Raw genomic sequence first — 21,064 nt, forward strand, 5'->3', positions numbered from 1 at the left:
GCGTTTTTGAGACTGGAATGTCTCCCTCAGGGAGGGAAGACTTGTTTCTGCTCCTACAAGAAAAGCAGATAAGATGCTGTGCCTGAGGGCAGATTACTTTTCTCCTTTGTTAGAAGACTTTTTTTTTTGTTGTTTTGATTTTTACTGTTCATAATTATTATGACTCTGGGACCTGTGGTTTCTGAAATAAATAAATAAAAACCTGGCAATTGCAGTTATTTCATTTACAGCTGCAGAAGTAGCTTGCCAGGGAGTACAGAAGCAGGCAGCAGAGCAGAGCCTACATTTCTTATCCGGAAACACTGTTTTCAGACTGAAGGACTTCTGTGGAGCGAGTAGAACACACAAAAAACCCCCTTCAGGCACGAGGTCCATAGAGGGGCCGATAACACCCGTGGCGACAGGGGCTGCCTTGTTTCTCTATCACACACGTGCTCGGGCTGCAGGCAGCGATAGGTAAGTGCCGCTCCGCTGCCGTGCGTTTATGACACGGATTACCACCAGGCTGAGGCCCCAGAGGGAGCGGGATGCCCGCGGCGGGAAGAAAAGGAAAGCAAAGGGCGCTGTCCCAGCACTCTGACCGCTCCATCGGGGGCCCGCCGGGGCAGCGCGGCCGCTTTACGGCAGAGCCATTCCGGCCTGGCCGTCCGCGCTTTGCGGCTGCGCGGCGGCGGGTGGGGGGCGGGGAAGATGTCTGAGCGGGGAGAAGCCCCGGCGGCGGCGGCGGCACCGGCGGGGGAGATGCCGGCCAAGAAGCAGAAGCTGAGCAGCGACGAGAACAGTAACCCCGGGGACCTGTCCGGCGACGAGAACGTGAGGCCAGGCGAGGGGGGAGAGGCGGATGGAGCGCGGGGGCTGAGTGGGGGGGCTGAGGCGGGAGCGCGCCCGCGCGCGCGCGCGGCCTCGCGGCGGGGGCGGGCGCGCGGGCGCGCTGAGGGGAGGGGGCCGCCCCCGTCCCCCCCCCCTGTCCCCACCTGAGGGGACATCGCCCGCCAGGACCCTCTGGGGCGGTCCTTGGCGGGAGAAGGGACGAGCCGCACAGGGGGAGCGGGGTGTCAGCGTATATCCCACCCGCCCCGGCTCGACTCGGGGGCCGCCCCGCGAGGCCGCCGGAGGGAGGCCCCGCTGGAAGAGAACGGGGAGAGTTGGGGGGAGCAGACACTCGCTGTGCCTCACGTGGGTGAGGGAGGCTTTGAGGCCCGAACTGTGAGCGGGCTCTGTCGCGAACTCTGCTACAAAACGTCAGACTTTATTAATTTTTTTTATTTTTATTTATTTATTTTTTTATTTTTGCTGCAAAACAGCAGAATTTTCCATCGTTCCTGCAGTTTTGCATGGTGTGTCTTCACTGTCACGTTGTAAAGTAACACGCGGCACAAGTTTATGTTGTGCAGCCCTTGGGCGAATGAGGAGTAGGAGATGGTGCTCATAAACTCCTGTCAGCAGGAGAAGGCAGCAGGCGATGGGGACTGTAATCTCTAACTTAAGTAAAATTCTAGTGTTCAGAGCAAAGGTAATGTGTTTGATATAGAATAACGTTATACCTGAAAAGTAAACTTAGTTTAAGGTAGTGAGCAGTCCCTTTATGTAGGTACTGGTGTGCAGGGTGTTATTTGCCTGTTGGCTTTATGCAGTGTGGGGGTTTTTTTCTGGTTAGAGCACTTACCCAGCAAGTGAGGCATCTGGACCACATCCTCCACAGGCTATGGAAATGCTTGTGAGGTGACAAGCAGGTTCAAGATGCTTCACACCACTGCTGCTGGTTTTGTTTTTCTGTTGCTCAGCAGCGTTTGTGAATCCAGGTGTAATTTGGTGACAGACATTCAGGTTTGCTTTGGTGTCAAGTTTTAGGCTATCAGTGACCACAGAACACATTGCTCAAAGGAGTTGTGGATGCCTCATCCCTGGAGGTGTTCAAGCCCAGGAGGGATGGGGCTCTGAGGAACCTGGTGTAGTGGAAGGTCTCCCTGCCCACAGCTGGATTTGGAACTAGATGATCTTTAAGGTCCCTTCCACCCCAAACGGTTCTGTGATTATATGATTCTCTGATGTGGGTTGTCTCAATGGTGAAGGGATTCCCTTTTCAAGAGCTTGTTACTGAACTCCTGAAGTATTGTTACAACTCCTGAAAGATGGGGGATTCTGTTTAAAAGTTGACATAATAAGCAATGCAACAACAAATTACAAGCACAACAAAAGTTGACATAATAACAACATGAAATGTTGATTTGGAAAAGGTAAAGAAAGGGTGTGTTTTGTTCCGTAGGTATCTGTGCATGTTTGTCCTTTATGTGGTACTTGCAGATACCTGGTGTAGTTGCGCCACACTGGATACCTGGTGGTCTTACAGTGACAATATCTGGCTAGTCCAGAGATAACTTCAGTGTTGTCAAGTATTAAAATTCTGGCTAGCAAGTGTGCTTGGGAGATGACAATTTGGCAAAGTCTGAAAATTTCAAGGGTCACAGAGAAGAAACTGAAAAGTGTAAAAATTGTTAAACTTGGTTGCACATTTTAGGGAAAGGTTGGCTCTTTTAGGGGTGCAACGTGAAGGGAATGACTCCAGATTTGGCCAGTACACTTACAGACTTGTGTGGCATTATTCTTCCTTTTGTTCCTCGTGATACCCTGATTTTCAGAGTCCTCGGTCAAACAAAGACCAACATACCTCTACAGGTGTTTGATGATACAGACATGAAACTGGGACAAAGAATAAATGTTTGTTGGGAATTGGTGTATTAATGTTTATGGTTGAGCTCATTCTGTACTCCTAGTGGAGTTCCTAATGCAGCTTCATGTTATACTTAATCTCCTCCAGTGACAGGCTGTTGTCTGCCTCTGTTCCCCTTAGTTCAGCTCTAGAAAATTACGTGGCTTTGGGATGAACTTTTTTCCCCCCCACTACTCTAACAGAAAGTGGACAGACTACCTTGCCAGAAAAAAACCCCGAAAAGTTGATTTTTGATGAGCTGAACGTACTGCTGTGGAAGCACAGGGCTGGCAGTTATGATGTGAGTGAAGTGTGCTGTTGTGGGCAGTGCGGGGAAAGGTCCTTTTAAAGTGGTGTCCTGCAGTGACACTGCACATGAAATTGTAGTTTCTGTTAATTGTCCAAAGCTGAGCTAAAATCGCTTAGCAGCTGGATGGGTTGTTTTGGGTATCCTTTTTTTTTTTTTTCTTTTTTCAGTTTTCTCCATTGTTATCTTAGCTCTGGCTGCTAAGGATTGGAGGGCCATTTGGATTAGTTAGCTGATCAGAACTTAGCTTCTAGTGGAAGCAAGTATCTGTGTGAAAGAGCAAGAGAGGAAGGTGGGACTTCCTCTTCTGGTGGCAGTGCTGACTTGCTGAGAACTGTGCTGTGACTGATGCTGCTGAGGTGTACAGAAGCCTCACAATGGCTTGGTTCTTGGTGTGGTCAAGTATCATGTTTTTTACACAACTCTTCCTTCAGTACTTCAGAAGTACTCATTTCATCTGGATCAAGGATGTTTTCTAGGGGAAGCAGCTGCTTTATCTTTAGACATTTTCTTAAGAGCAGCTACCAGGATTCTGAAGAAACTTCATTAGATCACAGTTCACATCTCTCCCTCTTGGATTAATCCTCATGTGACTCACGTTCTGTTTCTAGGGAGGAATGCTGTTATATTAGCAATAGATTTAAATACTTGAGTCTAAATAACACCAAGTGCTGGGAGGTCTCCCATTCTTATGTAGGAGAAGAAAAAGGGAAAAAGGCCAAGTGCTGCAAGATTAATTGAATTTATACAGCCGTTAATGATCTCTTTATGACATTCTATATAATTTGGAATGTTTTCAGGATGATGCCGTTAGTATTGAAAGCGGTACTAACACTGAACGCCCTGACACACCAACAAACACTCCTAATGCACCAGGAAGAAAAAGCTGGGGGAAAGGAAAATGGAAGTCAAAGAAGTGCAAATATTCCTTCAAATGTGTAAATAGCCTAAAGGTAGGTATGTATGAGCTTCAGCAGGGGAATGCTGGGTACCACTTGCTGGCAGTAATGTTAAATGTTGACTGTGAGACAGTGTCAAGATAGATACTTTTAAATATATGTAAACAATTATGTTCCATGCTGATTGGAAGAAGTACCTCTCTTATTTGGAATAGCCGAGCTTTTGAAGAAAAAAAGATACTGAGAAATAGGAAACAGTCGGTAGTGCTGTAATTAACCCCATTTTTGTACAGGTTTGCAAAGTAATATGTGATGTTGTAATTATGTATTTCATTGAAGCTGTAGATGCTAGAGATAAATATAAGAAATGGAATAAACAAATTCAAATAAAACGAAACCTGTGACAACTCCATGCAAAGCACGGAACCTGTACAGATTTTTCTACCTTTTGAAATATCTTTAGAAAAAACCAACCAAACAAAATGAGCCTACAATTTTGGAGTAGCTTTGTCCTCACACTTACCAGATCAGGTACTGGTGTTTTCTGTCCTCTGGCAATTATCACAAATGCTATATAGTGCAATTTGGTTAACTTATTGTGAGTGTTGTGATTATATGTTAGCACCTGATCGAGGTAGTGTTTATCTGGTCACACAGCACCTAATGGTCTTAAGAGAAGTGGATTCATGGACTTTACTCCCTGTTCTGGTGTTTTTGGATATTGCTGTTTTCTTCTGCGCTGGTGACAGACTGTGGTGGACTGAATGAGTTTTCTCATTCATTATTATTTTACGCTACCAGGACGTTCTTTTTTTCTCATTCCTCAGCCTTGTGTGGGATATTTCTGTGGCAAAAGCTGTAAATATGCCTTATGATTTGATTTTTATAAGATTTCTAAATAAAGATCATGTCTGGAACAAGATGGAGTTTTTGTTAAACTTTATATTTAGCTAGCATGCAGCTAGCTCCATAGTAGATATTTTCTGCAGAATTGCTTTAAGAAGTTTTTGTCATTCCCCCACACTTGACTGTTGAGCTGCACTGATGTAGCTGTTTCTGAACTTTGTCTTTGGGCTGCCTCACTGAATTGCTGGGGTACCTGAGTGGGAGAGGATGAGAGGTTTGGATGATGGAAACCTGCTAAATGAGCTTTGCCATGGGAGAAATTGTGATATGAAGTTACACTGACAAAAGTATCTGGGAAACAAATTGATCTTATTGTGTTCTTGAAGTATAAAAATTATCTCCAGCCCTCTCAGGGTGTAGGAGGAAGGGAAGTTGTTTTGTTTTCACCAAGGTAGGCAGCAGTTCCTGTGATTCGAGTGAGTCGCCCCCACGGATGGTGCTATTTGTGGCTTCAAGTCATACTTCAAACACAGAGGTGGGCCTTTGGGCACCCAAACTCTTAGCAAGTTCTGAGTTTTGTTACTCATGTTTGTTTTCTGTCTGCAGATAGAAAGGGTTAGTACTTTTCAAGTGTCTTCTGGGAAAACAAAACATTCCCTCACCTCACTGTCAACCCAGGCCCCATTTGTAGGGTGGGCCAAAAGACCACCCTGTGACATTAAGCAATCCCTGACTTCTCTGAATTTGGATCAGGGCCTGGGAACAGATTCCTGTGCAAGTGGAATCAAGCTGTGAGGGAGTAAATGTAGCATTTCAACGAAATGGATATTTTTATTAGCTTTTTTCCCTGATTCTCTTTGAACCGAAATTAATAATAGATGTGCGTGTTACGACAAAGACCAGGTAGCAGCCAAATTTGTTTTTTTACTTTGTAATTGAGGAAGCCCTTCTTTTCCTTTTCCTGTTCTTCCATACCAATTTTGCTGATACTGTGGAGATAAACTCTAATGACTGAATGCTGTATGTGGATTTAGAAAGACACTGGTGACTCTTTGGATGTCACAGCATATATCCCTGAGCTTAAATGTCTTTGAGCTATGCTGTAAGATGCATCTATTGAAGTTAATGAAGGATCAACATGGTTTAAAGACATAGAAATTAATATTCTTTAGGGGTGTATAAATTATGTGGTTTTCTACTTTCATACTCTTGTTTTTTCCCTCTTATTTTGCTTTTATTTTTCTTCCTTGGGGAAAAAAAGAAATATTGCTATTACTGTCTGCTTTGAATGTTAAATGGTTATGATTCAGCCTGAAAAACTGAGTACTTGCTAAATATGCTTTTTAAACACTACTTTGGAAGTTATTTTGGGTGAAATTTAAGCATCAAGAAAATAAAAATATAACTTGGAAAATGACAGGAAATAAAAAGCTGACTTTTATTTTTCCTTTTTGCAGTACTAAGTTACCGTGAGATGTACTGAAAAATCTTTGCTCTCTGTGGAGTGAATGGAAATAGAGTTTATAAATTAGCATATACAGCTAACAGTTGCACATCCTCATACATCCATTTGTGTTTTGATGATAGATCTTTCAAATGAAAACCGTGTGTGTTTTGCTTTGTTGTGCTCCCTTTAAAACAAGGCAATTATTTGCCCTACTCTTTGCTTTTGCTTAAGGTGTGGCTTAGAGGTTGTAAGCAGCCTGCTGTTGTCTCTCAGCTTCTCCTCGCTGTCCCCTGACCTGGGAATAAGTATCCAATGCCATGTCTAGCTTGTTGATGTGTTAAGGAAAGGTAACTAAAACCACTGCCCATAATGGCTTGATTCCACTTCTGGGAACTGGAAATGCACTTGTGGTTAGTTGGTTCCCCACTGGCAGTGTGGGTGACAGTGTATTAAAATGTATTCATGCAGGTGATTATTTTTTGTGTTGGCTTGGTATTTACTTCACTGCTTTCAGTCTAAAAACAGGTCTGGTCTTACTCTTTGACTGAACCCGAGTTGAGTGAGTAAGGGCAGAGCTAACCATTGATAGATTATTTATTTACTTTTCTAGCAATTGTAGGTCTGTTTTCTCCCCTTCTTTCTTTCTCTGGTGCATGAAGAACTGGAGTACTTTGGGTTTTATGCCCTTTATTCATATTTCTACCCTTTATTCATATTTATTCATAGGGACAAGATGGCATATCACCGTTTTACTTTTGGACCAGCATCTGTGTCACTCTTCTGTCTGTACAAACCAGTGTCAGATTTGTGTGACATACTTGGTATCTGAGCATAACCATGATGTATGGCACCTAGAAGTATAATGTTTTGAAAAACCTGCTTCATTATTTAGTAGTTGGGACAAAAATTAGAGCAGACAGGTATTTTCAAAATAGTTATATACTGTTTCTGACCAGTAAGGATATTGGTGGTTTAAATGGGAGCATAGCTTCTTCAGTTATGATGGCCTAGTATATTTCTGCAAGAGCCTCTGCCTGGCTCCTTCATCCATCAAACACCAGCAAAACTGCAATATGTACACTTGTGCTCTTGGAGACTGCAGCACTGTAGCATTTGGTGTGAGGAATGTAGTGTGGGTCAAGTAAGTAGATTAAAGACATTTGTCTTGCAGCGAAGTTTTTCCAGGAAAATAGGTTTTCCTTGAAAAAGCTTACTAAATACTTTAGGTATGTACTTAAATATAAAACCACAGAAACAGTATAGCCCTCTGTTGTATCTCTCTACTTAGCCTGGATCTGCTTAGTCTGGGTCCTACATATAAAATCAGAAGCTTCTTGCAGCTTATGCTGGAAAAATCTCCTATCTTGAGGGGGGAAAAACATATTGCTCTTACTCTTCCTATTTCATTAAATTTATCAGAACCAGGGCACATGACAGAGGACAAGGTTATTCCAGAAGAACAAGTGCAAACCCTGCTAATATGTCTGTAATAAAGCAGTAAAAATCCATGCATTTTACCTGTGTTACCTTCATGTGATGGGTCAGAAGCCCTCAGTATTCACCAGTATGAACTCTTTCAAGCAGAAATTCAAACCCAACCAATTATTGATGGAAAAACTTAGGCATTCTGAATTTGATCTCTCAACCATTCTCTTCAAAGAAGACTTAAATACACTCAAAAATAGAGGCTACAAAGTAAAATTCATAGATTTATGGCACACAAAAAACCATGGCCTTGTGTATGCAATTTTATGGCTTGCAGTTTACCTCATTCTTCAACTCTAATTTGACTATGATGCTTTACAGATGCTGAATACTTGCTTTTTCCTTCTGTCCTGGCGTCACTAATAACCTGGCTACTTGTCCCTTTCCTAATATCCCATATCCCTCATCACATAAATCCATTTGTTTGTTCTTTACGTTGTGATAGGTAATAGTTCGAGTTAAACTTTGAATGATTCTTTTTAATCTGTATTCAGCTTTGAAAGTTACCTCTCTTTAAGAATTGCAGGAAGACCTTCATGTCTGAAAGATTTTTTTCCCTTCTCTTACTAGCTCTTATAGATACGTCTGTTAATAACAGATACTGCCTTTCTCAGTAAATAATGCTATTTTAAATTTTCTCCAGACTTCTTTCCTTTTCTGAGTGGTGTTAGACTCCGTAGCCACACCCCCTCCTTGAATTTATTCTTTGGTTCTTGGATAGGCCAGAGCTGCCAGGGCCAGTACTTCTCGTGTTGTCTCTGAAGCATTGCCATTTGAGGGCTGCTTAACAGCCGTCATGAGACACTTCCTTCCTGCCTGCACTGTCCCAGACAGTCCCCTGTGGGGAGGCACTTTGGTGAACATTATTCTTGCTGAAAACATCCTGTCAGGACAGGCCAAAATACTGTTATCAATTATTAACAAGCACCACCATATTCATCACAATTCATAAACATATCTGCTTTCCCCTCCCCCCACTCTCTGTTTAAACTGATGTGAGCTGTATAAAAATAATATTTGGCTTTTCTCTGGTAACTGTTTGTGAAGGCAGTCTGAAAACACTTTGTAGACATGAACTTTGCAGCAGTATTGTGATATGCTGGAGAGAGTTCCTCATGTCTGTGATGAAGTTACAAGACCTAACTGTAATGAAATAATTAAATGTGGCCCTTCTCCATCCTTATACCAGTATAATTCTTCTTTGTCCTAGTAATTAATCTCTGTTAAGTTACAAATCCTTGTGTAGAAGTAATTATAATGATATAAAATGTGTATAGATATGACCTTAGATGCAGAGATTGCCTTGCTGAAAATTGCAAAACAGAATAGAAGACCTGCAAATATAACTTGGGAGTTCTGCCAGCTTCTGGCCATAACTGAGACAACAGTTCTTCCCCTTTACTTTTTAAAAGCTTGGTGGGGAAAGAAAGGGAAGAGGTGTGTTTGTCAGAATATTCCTTTAACCTCGCTTAAGACAGCCAAGTTAAAATGTGATGTTACCAAACTATCCTTTTTAACTGTTCACTATCTGAAATTATGCTAAATGTGAACCCAGTAGTTTGAGGAGGGAAACTTCTCAATTAAACTGTTTACCACCATAGCTGAATTTCACAGCAATTATATGCCTGTGGGTTTTGTTGGTTTTTTTATCTCTAATTTTACTTTCCATCTATAGGAGGACCATGGCCAGCCTTTGTTTGGAGTCCAGTTTAACTGGCACAGTAAAGAAGGTGATCCTCTTGTTTTTGCCACTGTAGGCAGCAACAGGGTGAGTAATCTTTTCTTCACTCTACACACTTCCCTGTGGTTCTGCATGCACTCCTTTTTCCAACCAATCCCGTTACCTGTGTTTAGTGTGGATACAGAATACTTAATATAAACAGCTTTATTTCTAAGATATGTAGCATCTGTTATCTGGGACAGTTGCATCCTTTGGTTTCTTTATGAAGTCATGTGTTAGCTATTTGGGAATTAACTATGTCATGAAGGAAAACATCCTTTAGTAATATGCATGTGGGATAGGCGAGCAAGGTGCATAAATGTATCTTCTCAACTAAATTACTCTTCATAAATGTTATTGTTTTGAAAAGGTCATACACTGTAAAACAGGATGAGAACTGTCTGCAATGACTGTCTGCAATGATGCTAGACAGCTCAGTAGCTAAATTAATGGCCTGTGAGGAGTGAGTTTATAGGCTTTTTCTGAACCAGGATCTATGTCATTTCAGTCTTGAAAATTACTCCCGAAGTGCATTCTTTGTGAGTGTTGAGAATAAACAAGCCTTTTATTTCTAGGTTTGTTCCACCTGGCAAGTCACCAAAAGTGCTAAACTAACTTTAAGCAAAGGATCAGTGACTCATTAAAAGACCAGGTCATGTTGGAGATGGCTGCAGTAACTGATTCCAACAAGAGTTTATCTTAAGAGAATGCAAATAATAGACTTTAAAATCTGGGAAGGACAGCTGACAAGTCCTGGAGTGGTGCTTTACTGAAACATTTCTACCTGTTGAAAACAAATGGAAAATGGATGAGATTTAAACCATAGAGGCACACGATCACTCCCCATCAGGCAGTCAATACACAGGTGCATGTGATTTCCTTTTGAAACATCACAAATAAGCAGCAGTCTCTCACACTTTTTTGTTTTTGCTTTTTTCTCCAGGTTACTTTATATGAATGTCATTCCCAAGGAGAAATCCGTCTGTTGCAGTCCTACGTGGATGCTGATGTATCCTTTTAAGTTAAAACCCATATGTTTCCTTTTTCTTTATGAAAAATTAAGAGGTTTTTTAGGAAAAAGCATACAAAGGTTTTGTCTGTGATTTAATACTTTGCTCATGTGGTGCATTCCTTATGTTAGGTTCAAGTCTTGCCTCTTTCCCACATCCTACAGTCCCTCCTACTGAAAAAATGTTAAAAATGCAGACTCATGGACCATATTGTATTAAAATACATGAAAACTGATTCTCCATCAGTTTAATCTTCCCAACACTAATATTTGTATAATGTTTTACTGCTTTACAGTGGTCTCAGTTTTTCTCTGTGAGTTGAATCTGGGTTTAAAGACTAAGAAATAGGTTTTATGCTCTGAAGCATTAATAACATGTGTTGATCACTTGCAGTATACAAGTCAGTAACTTGTGAACTCAGTCTTGATTCATTATTCCCAGTCTTTGGATGTTTTTTGAGAAAGATGCTCAAAAGTGATGCCATGACAGAGAAAGTGTTCCTTGTATGTTATGGAACAGAAGTGAGGAATTGGCCTCTGTAGAAAAGGTGATGTTACTGGTATTTGCAGATGTATAACTGAATATGTGTCTTTTTCTTAATTGGTCCAGCAGAGACTCCTGGGCACTTGGATAAAATAGCAACAAGTTTACTTAAAATAAAATCACATTGTTTAAAAAATAAATCTCCTGTTTGTTCTGTATTCCTCAACATAAGATGTTGTAGGCAGATGAAAATTTCTATACCTGTGCGTGGACATATGACAGCAATACAAGCCATCCTCTTTTGGCTGTGGCAGGGTCCAGGGGTATTATTAGGATAATTAATCCTATTACAATGCAGTGCATAAAGGTGAGTGTTTACAACTTTGAGATACAGCTTGTGTTTCAGTAAGGCATGAAACTTGTATGTGTAAACATGAGGGCAGATGGTAACCTGGTCTCTAAATTCTATCCCAGCACTACGTGGGCCATGGAAATGCAATCAATGAACTGAAATTCCATCCAAGGGATCCAAATCTTCTTTTATCTGTAAGCAAAGGTGAGGAAAAAAACCCTCTTTTGTTTTTGTGTAAATCAGGATACTTTGGATTGGAGTTTGGTCTAGGCCAAAACCTCTATGAAATTTTTTTTGAGTGTCACTGAACAAGTTCGCCTTGAAAGTCGAGAGCAAATCATGCTCTCTTATGGCTGTATATCTTCTAATCATGAAATCCATGGCCTGCAATAACCATAACTTCACCTGTGTTGCAACGGCATTGTGAACAATGCTGCTTTTTAGGAAAGAAGAATCATGAGCCTTGGGTTCCCTCTTTACTTTCTAACAGTTGAATTAAATTTTTCCGAGTTGCTGAATCACGTTGCCATCTAGTGGGGAACTCTTAAGGTTGCAGACAGCAAGACACCACCGGGTGCGTGGGGAAAACTTGGATTCACTCTTGCTTGGGAGCTTTAGTTGGACTTTGTGTAAAAAGCTTATTAGTGAAGGGAGTTTTTGGTATGGTGTCTTAGGGGCTTGTCCAGAAAGTTTTAACAGTCACAACTTCCTAATCTTGACATTTTTGTTAGGTAAGGGAATGATCTCCACAAGAGCTATCCTTGGAGGAATAGGATATGCTAGGAATGCTCGAGCTGGAAACACTCACATAAGGGGACCTATGACTTTAGTATATTTGGAATTACTGATGAGGCTACATGAGAACAGGAGGTGGGAACCTCTCTGATGCTTGCAGCTGTCAAGTTGGTGCTGCGGGTCTATAAACATTCAGTTTCTTGGGTTCTGTGTATTTTTGGGTTCTCTTTTTAGTAACATTTTGACATTGGCCATAGTACTACAATTTTTAATGTGCAGTCTCTGGACCAGGTACTATCACGGAGAAGGCATGAGGCAGGAGAGTACTTGAAGTCTTAAAACTGCTTGGCTAAGAGGTTAATAGAAAAAGAGGAAAATATTTGGGACTGTGTGGCCTTCTGTGTCCCTTCTGGAACTGTGGGTGTTGTTGTAGTTCAGTGCAGTATACTTATGGAATCCAAAATGAAAATACACTAGAGGTTCCCATTTCCAAATGTGAAATACAGTAGAGGTTTTTAATTAGAAATTGTAAAAACTTTCTTTAAACAAGTAGATTAGTCTGATTGACTTTGGAATACATATTGTCTATATAAACAGTTTTTCCCCTCCTTACGGTCTGTGGTTGATAAAGAATAACACTTTAAAGGTTAAAAAAATGGAAAATCAGATGTTGATGTTAGGATGGGTGAAAGGAATTCTAGCATCTTTTGGTACATAAAACTATTTTTAAGTGAAGACCGAATAAAAGCATATTTATCCAAGATCAGATGTTCCTTTGTTTTTTGGGTGGTCTAAAGGTCCAGGTGTTTTTCTGCTAGAAGCTGTACCTAGGGGAGGGGGTGGGCACATTTTCTCAGTTGCAGAATTACTCTTAACAGTAGTTGAGTTGTAATGGCAATTTTAGTTAATGCAGTTCTGTTGCTTCTAACAAGTGAAGGGGAATTAAGTGCTTTTCTGATGTTTACATGAACGCCTGTTATTGAAAGTGGTTAAGCTGAAATATATTATTCAAATGTACATATAAAAAGCAGCATGTAATTTTATTTGTTGTTTATAGATCACGCATTGAGACTGTGGAACATCCAGACAGACACGCTGGTTGCAATATTTGGAGGAGTAGAAGGGCACAGGGATGAGGTGTTAAGTGCAGTAAGTGGAAGACTGTGGGGCAGTGATTTAGATTTACAAAGGGTAGTAAGCAACTTTTTGTCCTCTTGTGCACTGTTTTGATATTTTAACTACTTAAAAAACCCCAATTGGAAGTGCATAAATACTTTTTTAAGGGGATAGACAAGTTTAAATGTAAGGTGTTTTGATTGATCTGGCCACCTCTTGCGGACAGGACAGGTGTTCACTTTCTGTGTGTTTCAGTAGCTGGTTTTCCCACAGTGCAGCCTTGAAGTAAACAAAATAGAGCTCAGTGGGGCTAGAAAGAGTAAAAACTTCTCATGATGGTCCCACTTTTGAAGTTCTTGAGAACTTACCAAGTCAAAGCAGCATAAGCAAATAAACCTTGAGAGACATGGTAGTGAAGGAAAGAAGTTATTTCAGTTAAAATGTTTTTCAGTGGCTGTTAACAGCCAAAACACCTGATACCTAGCAAATATCAACTAGATTAGTTAACTTTTAATAGACTGCTCTTAAGAACTGTTTCCATTCCTGTTGTGTGACCTGAAGGGTGAGGAGTGCATCTTTAGGAAACCTGACACTGTATGTATTATTCACCTATGTTGTAGCCCTGGAATTCTACCAAAGTTTCTTCTTATGGATTGTACTGAGAGAGGAGAACTAGCTGTAGGTTCGTTGTCTGTCACTGCTGTTGAATATGCCTCTCTTTCTTGAGAGAGAGTAAATGTAATTATCAAGAAGCTGTGCTGCTTTGCAGTGAGCTGGATTACATTCTTAGTTTTTTCTGTTTGAAATACGCAGTTTTATTGCATTCTCTACACAGAAAATGCTGTTTTGATGGAAATGGTGGCATAAAATCTGACTTTATATAATACAGCGTAGGCTGGGGGTGCTCAAAATTATTTTATATATGTAGGATTATGATCTTCTTGGTGAAAAAATCATGTCCTGTGGGATGGATCACTCTCTAAAACTCTGGAGAATTAATTCCAAGAGAATGATTAATGCTATCAAAGAATCTTATGAGTACAACCCAAATAAGACCAACAGGTACGTAGTCTTCATCTTCTTGGTTGTCTTTGCAAAACATAAATACTCCTATCAATGGTCCAGGTTAATTCCTTTCCAAATTGAGAGTTCTTGGGAATAGTGTGTGACCTAGATATTGTGCTGGGTACTAAAATCTCTCTAGAGTGTGTGTCTTATTGATGTTTGCTTCAGTGAAATTTTACTAAATTCAGATTCTGAGACTTTTATTTTTAAATACTTTAATTATTTCTTATTTGCTCGACTAGGAAATGTCTAGAATTATTATCTTTAGGCTTGTAATTCATGTGTTTCAAGTTGTCAATGCCTTTTTCATCATCTTAAAATTTCTACAAGGGAATCAAATCTATGTAATTAAATGTGGCAAATAGTTTTATATGGAGTAGTTAATTATTATATGTTATTCGACTTTGGGGTGGGGACAGTTTTACATAGTAATAACCTTCATTTTCATCATTCTCTGATTTGACCTCAGATATGAGTAAATTATCGAGTAAATTATCAAGTAAACATAGCAATTAGATACATGATAGATAAATCCTCCTTTATGAAGTTCCTCAACTTTTTAATCTTAACTTCCAGTTAAACCAATGAGAGAATTGAAGAGTCTAAAACACAGTGAACATGTTCAGCAATGAGACTAGCTGTGAAAATACTCTCGCTTTTTTTGGTAATGTTACCAAATATTAAATGATGCTTTTTTTTAGCGTGCTTTTTTTAAAATGATGATTTTTTTTTTTTAAATAGTGTGCATTTCTATTTAACAATTTAGATGTTGCAGAAGCAGCATCAAGAAAACTGAGCCTTAATTCTTGAAGTATTTGGTGACAGGAGCTGTATTCAGCATCTGAAGGAGTGGTTTTGCTCAGCACTGTCTCTGCACAGTCTTGTACATGGGAAACTAGTTATTTCTTTAGCAACGAGGATGAGAACACAGGGACTGTTCCTAGTATTAAAAAGAAAAAATCAGCATATGAAATCTACTTTGTTATAAAACTTAGAAAAGATGGGCTTATTCTTTTAGCATCGAGATATGTTAAAACCAGCTATTAAAAATTAGACTTTTGCTTCTGTATTTCTCTGAACCTCACTTGGCAATTTTCTCTATAGGCCTTTTATTTCCCAGAAAATTCACTTTCCTGACTTTTCTACGAGAGACATACATAGAAACTATGTTGACTGTGTACGGTGGTTGGGAGATCTAATTCTTTCCAAGGTAATGTTGCAGCTTTTTCAGCTACATTACATTTATTTGCTTGTTTTGAGGATCCTAAACAATAGAAGTTTTACTATCATTTGAATCAGATTAAATTACTGTCCTGTGTCAAATGATTTTGTGGAGTGTATTGTGAATTTTGTCAGCTGTCAGCATGTGTGGATAAGCAGCTTACACTTAAAAAGTAAAATTATTACTACAGTTGTACCTCTGCTCTTTAGCAGGGTACTAGGTTTAGCAGGTACAGGGTTACTAGCTAACCATAATCTGCATGGAACCTACAGAAAGGGAATCTACAGATGCTGATTAGGGATCCTGCTGCTAAAGGGTGAGATGAGGGTTACCATAAATGGAGTAACTTTTAATGTGCTGTGTCCACTAGTAACAGTGGCTTGCAGATGTTAAACCAGGCAGTCCAACTGCCTTGGTGCCAAATATTGGTGAGTGCACAGTCCTTTTAGTCAAAGGGATTGGGTGAACAATCCCTAAATCAAGATGAGTTTAAGCTGCTTATGAAATTGTGTTTAAGCACATCTGGTTGACTTCCTCTGAAGTGGGTGAGGGAGGGCTCCAGCAGTCCTGTTGGCTGGCAAAGCTGTGAGGGTATCAGGTTCCCAGCGAAGGACAGTGATGTATTGTTGGTGATGTGGCTGTGATCAGAGGTGAGATTTTTGGTTGTACGTTTTGTAATGTCATTGGGGAAGCTGTGAGATGAAGTGTTTGCTTAGAGTTATAATTAGACCGCTTGTGCAGTATAAATTGTAAATATAGGTGACTTTTTTTTTCATTGTTTTACTCCAGTCTTGTGAAAATGCCATTGTTTGCTGGAAGCCTGGCAAGATGGAAGACGATATAGATAAAATCAAGCCCAGTGAGTCCAATGTGACCATTCTTGGGAGATTTGATTACAGCCAGTGTGACATATGGTACATGAGATTTTCAATGGATTTCTGGCAAAAGGTATGTGTCAGCTTTCTGTGTTTGAAGGTTTGTAGTTTTTCACTGATTCCATGTTTATGGGCATAGGAAAAGTCTTGGTTCATGTGATGCTTAAGAAACAGAATGGTTTGCTATAAGGGCCTTTCTATGAAGGTGGAGAAGCTCCAGATTTTTTCATTCTGGGTTCTGCCTGATAGAAAAAAATTCCACCAAATAAATACTTATTTTCCACTAAAAGTATGGTTACTGTTATATTCCTCCCCTATCTGCAGGGGTTGATAAAATGTAAGAGAGGAGGCAGATTTTATAGCCTTTCTAACTCCTCCAACAAACTCTTTAAGTCTTTCATGTTTAAACATTCATGCACAAATTATTAGCTCTAGAGCCTTTATAAAATTCTGATTTCGTTCTTTGAGAAAGTATTTTAAAATTCCTTTATCCTCTGCTTTCTTTTAAAGATGCTTGCTCTGGGCAATCAGGTTGGCAAACTTTATGTTTGGGATTTAGAAATAGAGGATCCTCATAAAGCTAAGTGAGTACTTTATTTTTGTTAAGATGGGGAGTTGGGTTACTTTACTTTTTCCTTTACTGATAACTATAGAAATTCTTCAATACTAGTTTAATACTAGTTATGTTCCATTATATCTAGTAGGTAAATAAACATGAGCCCCCGAAGGTTAACTTTTATCATATTTCACTGATTTATAATTTACATTATAGAAGTGGCAAGAGGCCCCATTCATATTGTGCTGGGTACCATGTGTAGATATAGTAGAAGAGAGTTGATTTCTCACTGGGCTTACAAACTAATTGGGTGGAAGTCTTGCAGAGCAATTAAGAGAAGATGAGCTGGGTGACTGTAGCACATGACAAAGGCAAGATAGGTGAGGAGACTAGAGTAATGAGAGTGTGGACAGGACAGAAAGGACAGAGTAATGAGCACAGTGTGGAGCAAACAGTGTGGCTTTCCAGTTCCTCAGCTGCGTGGCCAGGCAATTTTACAGCATGTATTTTAAATATATATATGTGTGTATACATATAGATAGATAGAAAGATGCATATAGATAGATATGTATGTGGCTAAACATACAAATGGAAAAAAAAAACCTGAAACAAAAACACCTCCAGAACAAACCCACTCCCAAAACCCACTGTGTATAAAGTGGATATATGCTATATATAAAAATACTATATGCATTATATTTTTATATACCCTATATAATATATTATACATACTTATATATATTTATATATAATCCATGTAAATATGTGCATGTACACATTAATGAATGAAGTTCCTGAAAATGCTGCAGTCTTTAATCACCCAATTAAAATATTTTATTCCTAACTGCTGGGAAATAACATTGATTATGAAGTCCTAAATAATGTGATTCTATAAGCTTTCAGTCTTTTCTTGAGTGAAAATTGGGTGGATAAGTAACAACAGTGGATGAACAGTTAAACTACTGCTTTCCCAAGTCCCCATTTGGAATACAGAATACACTATGCAGGCCATAACCTTGCTGCCCTTCAGTTCCTCCTAGGTCACATAAATAAGGGATTGGTGATGTTGTAGTAAGTGCAGATTTAACATTGCAGCTGAATAATTCTCTTTTATTTATAGGTGCACGACTCTTACTCATCCTAAATGTGTTGCTGCCATTCGACAGACCAGTTTTAGCAGGGATAGTAGTATCCTTATAGCTGTGTGTGATGATGCCAGTATCTGGCGCTGGGATAGATTACGATAAATTACTTTTTCTTAATTCATAGTAGAAAATATATTTTCAAATTATAATATAGTCTGTTAACTTGCTAGTACAGTAGATGCATTTAGTGTAGACTTTCTCGAAGGTTCAGCAGGCTGGAGCTGAACTTAGTGATGTTTACATTCTGTGTATTGTTCTGCTTGAAATTGCTGCTTTTAATAAAAAGAAGTATTTTTGTAAAGTTTTTTGAATTGTCCATTTTAATTATTTCTCACGAGTTTTCTCTTATGGCCTATGAAATTTCTTTACGTACAGCTATCACATAAATGTATGACAACTTGCTAGTAATTTGGTATATTTATGCTTGCAGCTGTATTTGCGCCTTTTTTAACTGAAAACCTAATGAAGCTCTTACGCAGAGACCTCACAAAGGAAATGCTACACTTCAGAATATAGTATAAATAAATGTATTAATCATTTCTAAAAATATTTTTAACTCATTCCTTAAGATAGTTGCAGATTGAAATTGATTTCAGTTTTAATAATCTCAAATTAGGATGAGCTTTTCACCATTTTTGTTACTGATTAGGGGAAAAAACCTTACTGGCTTTTTTTTTTTTTTCTTTTGTGGATCACATTGCTCTTCTGTTTGAATTCTGTCTGTCTAGTTACTGCAGTTATGTGAAAGTTAGTTCTTGGAAATATATTTTAATTGCCTCTGTCATTATTCCCAAATAGCCTCCTCAATGCTTCACTTGCCTTAGGAATAAGGAATTCTGAAATCAGTACTGTTTTATATAGGCTTAAATTATGTACAATTTATAAAAATGTAAGGGGAAAAGTGGATAAGATGGCAGAAATTATTAGCAGTGATAATCTGTGTTCAGAACACTTGTGTGTATCTTGTCAGCACATAGTTGGAATGCTCATGTTTGTGTTCTGGAAGTGGTCCAGGACATTGTGCAGTAGCTGTGTGTGCCTGAATGAGGAAGAAGGTTAATAATATTTACTGAGGCTGAACAATTTACATACTTTTTTCCCTACTGTGCCCTTCTTATCCTTCACCATAACATGTTACTTGAGAAGAAGTATGAAGTTATTATGTAAATACAAGTACACTATCATTGCGTGCTTTTCTGATCAGTAGATTAAGTAGTCCTGTCTGCTGCTGACTTGTTAACTGCATATCTGACTTTTATCTTTCAGGACATTGCTTTTTCCTGTTTGTTACAGTTTGGGAAGTTTGTAAATACTCTGTTTAGATTAACTACCTGTTCAGTTTGAAGTAATATGACTAAGGCAGTTTTGATTTGTGTCCTTGGGAACCTGCAAAAAATGAAGCCCAGAACTGGCAAGTAGTTTACAAGTTTTTAATCTGTAATATATGATTGTTTTCCCTTTTTTTTTTCTTTCCCTTCTTTTAAATTCTTGTCCTTGCTACTGGGGGACTTGCAGTAGTACCACAGCTCTGTCCAAAACTAGTGTTTAACTGAGCTGGATTCTGGACCTTATTTTGCTTGCACAAACCCAAGTGTCTGGCTCCTCCTTGTGCCCATGACTGTCTAGTCTAAGGGAACATGATCAGGAAGCCAAGTGTAAAACCACAGAGTTGGGCAAAACCAGGTAAAAGCCTGAGTGCTGAAGGGAGGAAACTGAAATTCCTGCAGAGTTGGAACACAGATTAGCTGAAGAGATATACAGGTGAGACTGGAGCTTGGAGAAAATGTTTAGTTCTACTGCAGCTCCAGAACTGCTGGCACAGTATGAACCAGTGTTTATGCAACAGCGAAAGCCCATGTACCTCATAGTTCATTCTGTGGAAAGTATGTGGGATTGGCAGAGTCTGAGACATTATGGGGCTGGGGGTGGGGTTGGGAGAGCACTGCAGAAAAGCAGTGGGAGTGTTCAGGCTTCCTGCAGCCTTAAGGAAAGAACTCTGATGGGTGACCTAAACTATACTAAGAGCACTGGGGTTGGAGGCTGGTACCATTTAGCCTTTGCAAATGCTTTGTGGTAGTGTGCCATTAGACTCAGTCTTTTGTGTTTTCCCACGTCCGGGGTTGTGAGTGAAATGGAATACAAAGGCAGTAGGGATTTTTCAGCCATGGCTGTTATTTTGGTATGTAAGTGGTACATTCTGACAAGTGAGCTGCTCTGTTTGAGAGGAAGGAAAGGAAGGGTGGTGCTTGACTGGTGAGAGGCCTATCACAGCTAGGGTCAGCTTTAATTTCTGTGTTAACTTATGAATGTGCTGAAGACTGCTGTCTTAAAATGCAGACAAATGTTCCAGCAGCTTTGCCCTGAGAAACCTGAATGGAGCTGAAATCAGATTAAAAGTGTTAATGAAGAGAAGAACTTGTAAAAGTAGAGCTGTAACAGGCCAATTCTCCCTTACAACAGTCAGCCCCATCTGCTTTTAGGATTAATAATATCGATAAGATACACAACAAGGGGAAAAAACCTCTTTGCCAACATGCAGACTCATAAAGCTCAAGTGAACACAGAAGTTGCGTATTTATTTCACTGGGGTGTTTTCTTTCTAGAGTTGCCTAGGTTCTAGACTGAAAAAAAGGAGAAAAAGTAAAATTATTCTGTGTCTTCTGGAAGATACAGAACTATTAGTTATAATCATTATAATCATAAAAAGAATTTAAAGAAGAATTTAATATTTTCCAAAACCTTTTCACTTTTTTATATATGCTTTTGTGGAACATACCTGGAGAGCTCCAGTGCCAAAATTCTTCAGCAAAAGAAGTATGGTTTAACCTTAATATTGGAGAAACCTACCAAAAATAGCCCAAAAGAATATATGTTCTTCCCTATTGTCTGCAGGCCACCTGTAGTTCTGTTCTTTGACAAATTCTATAATAGACTCCTTCTGTTTCCCATCTGAAGACAGGTGAGGGAGAGGTAAAGTCAGGCTGTGCAATACAGTCAGGAAACTGTTTCAGGAGGCTGCAAGTGTTACAGACATCTGTTCTTTATGAACTCTGCATGAAAAGCACAATAAAATTTGAAAGTTGCTGATCCT

The 21,064-nt window shown here is 39.5% G+C and overlaps 1 protein-coding gene across 1 annotated transcript; it reads left to right on the top strand.

Annotated features, from left to right (window-relative positions):
* Positions 1 to 672: 672 nt before the first annotated feature.
* On the top strand, positions 673 to 18,277 carry EED (embryonic ectoderm development). The gene is made up of 12 exons (XM_032678277.1): positions 673 to 813; positions 3,818 to 3,970; positions 9,370 to 9,462; positions 10,358 to 10,423; positions 11,149 to 11,274; positions 11,382 to 11,463; positions 13,052 to 13,143; positions 14,039 to 14,172; positions 15,280 to 15,385; positions 16,187 to 16,345; positions 16,783 to 16,856; positions 17,949 to 18,277. The coding sequence occupies exons 1-12, from the start codon at positions 691 to 693 to the stop codon at positions 18,073 to 18,075; spliced, it is 1,335 nt and encodes a 444-aa protein (XP_032534168.1). The 5' UTR covers positions 673 to 690; the 3' UTR covers positions 18,076 to 18,277.
* Positions 18,278 to 21,064: the final 2,787 nt, after the last annotated feature.

This window comes from Chiroxiphia lanceolata, chromosome 2, assembly GCF_009829145.1.
Source record: "Chiroxiphia lanceolata isolate bChiLan1 chromosome 2, bChiLan1.pri, whole genome shotgun sequence".
In the NCBI taxonomy this organism is placed as follows: Eukaryota; Metazoa; Chordata; class Aves; order Passeriformes; family Pipridae; genus Chiroxiphia; species Chiroxiphia lanceolata.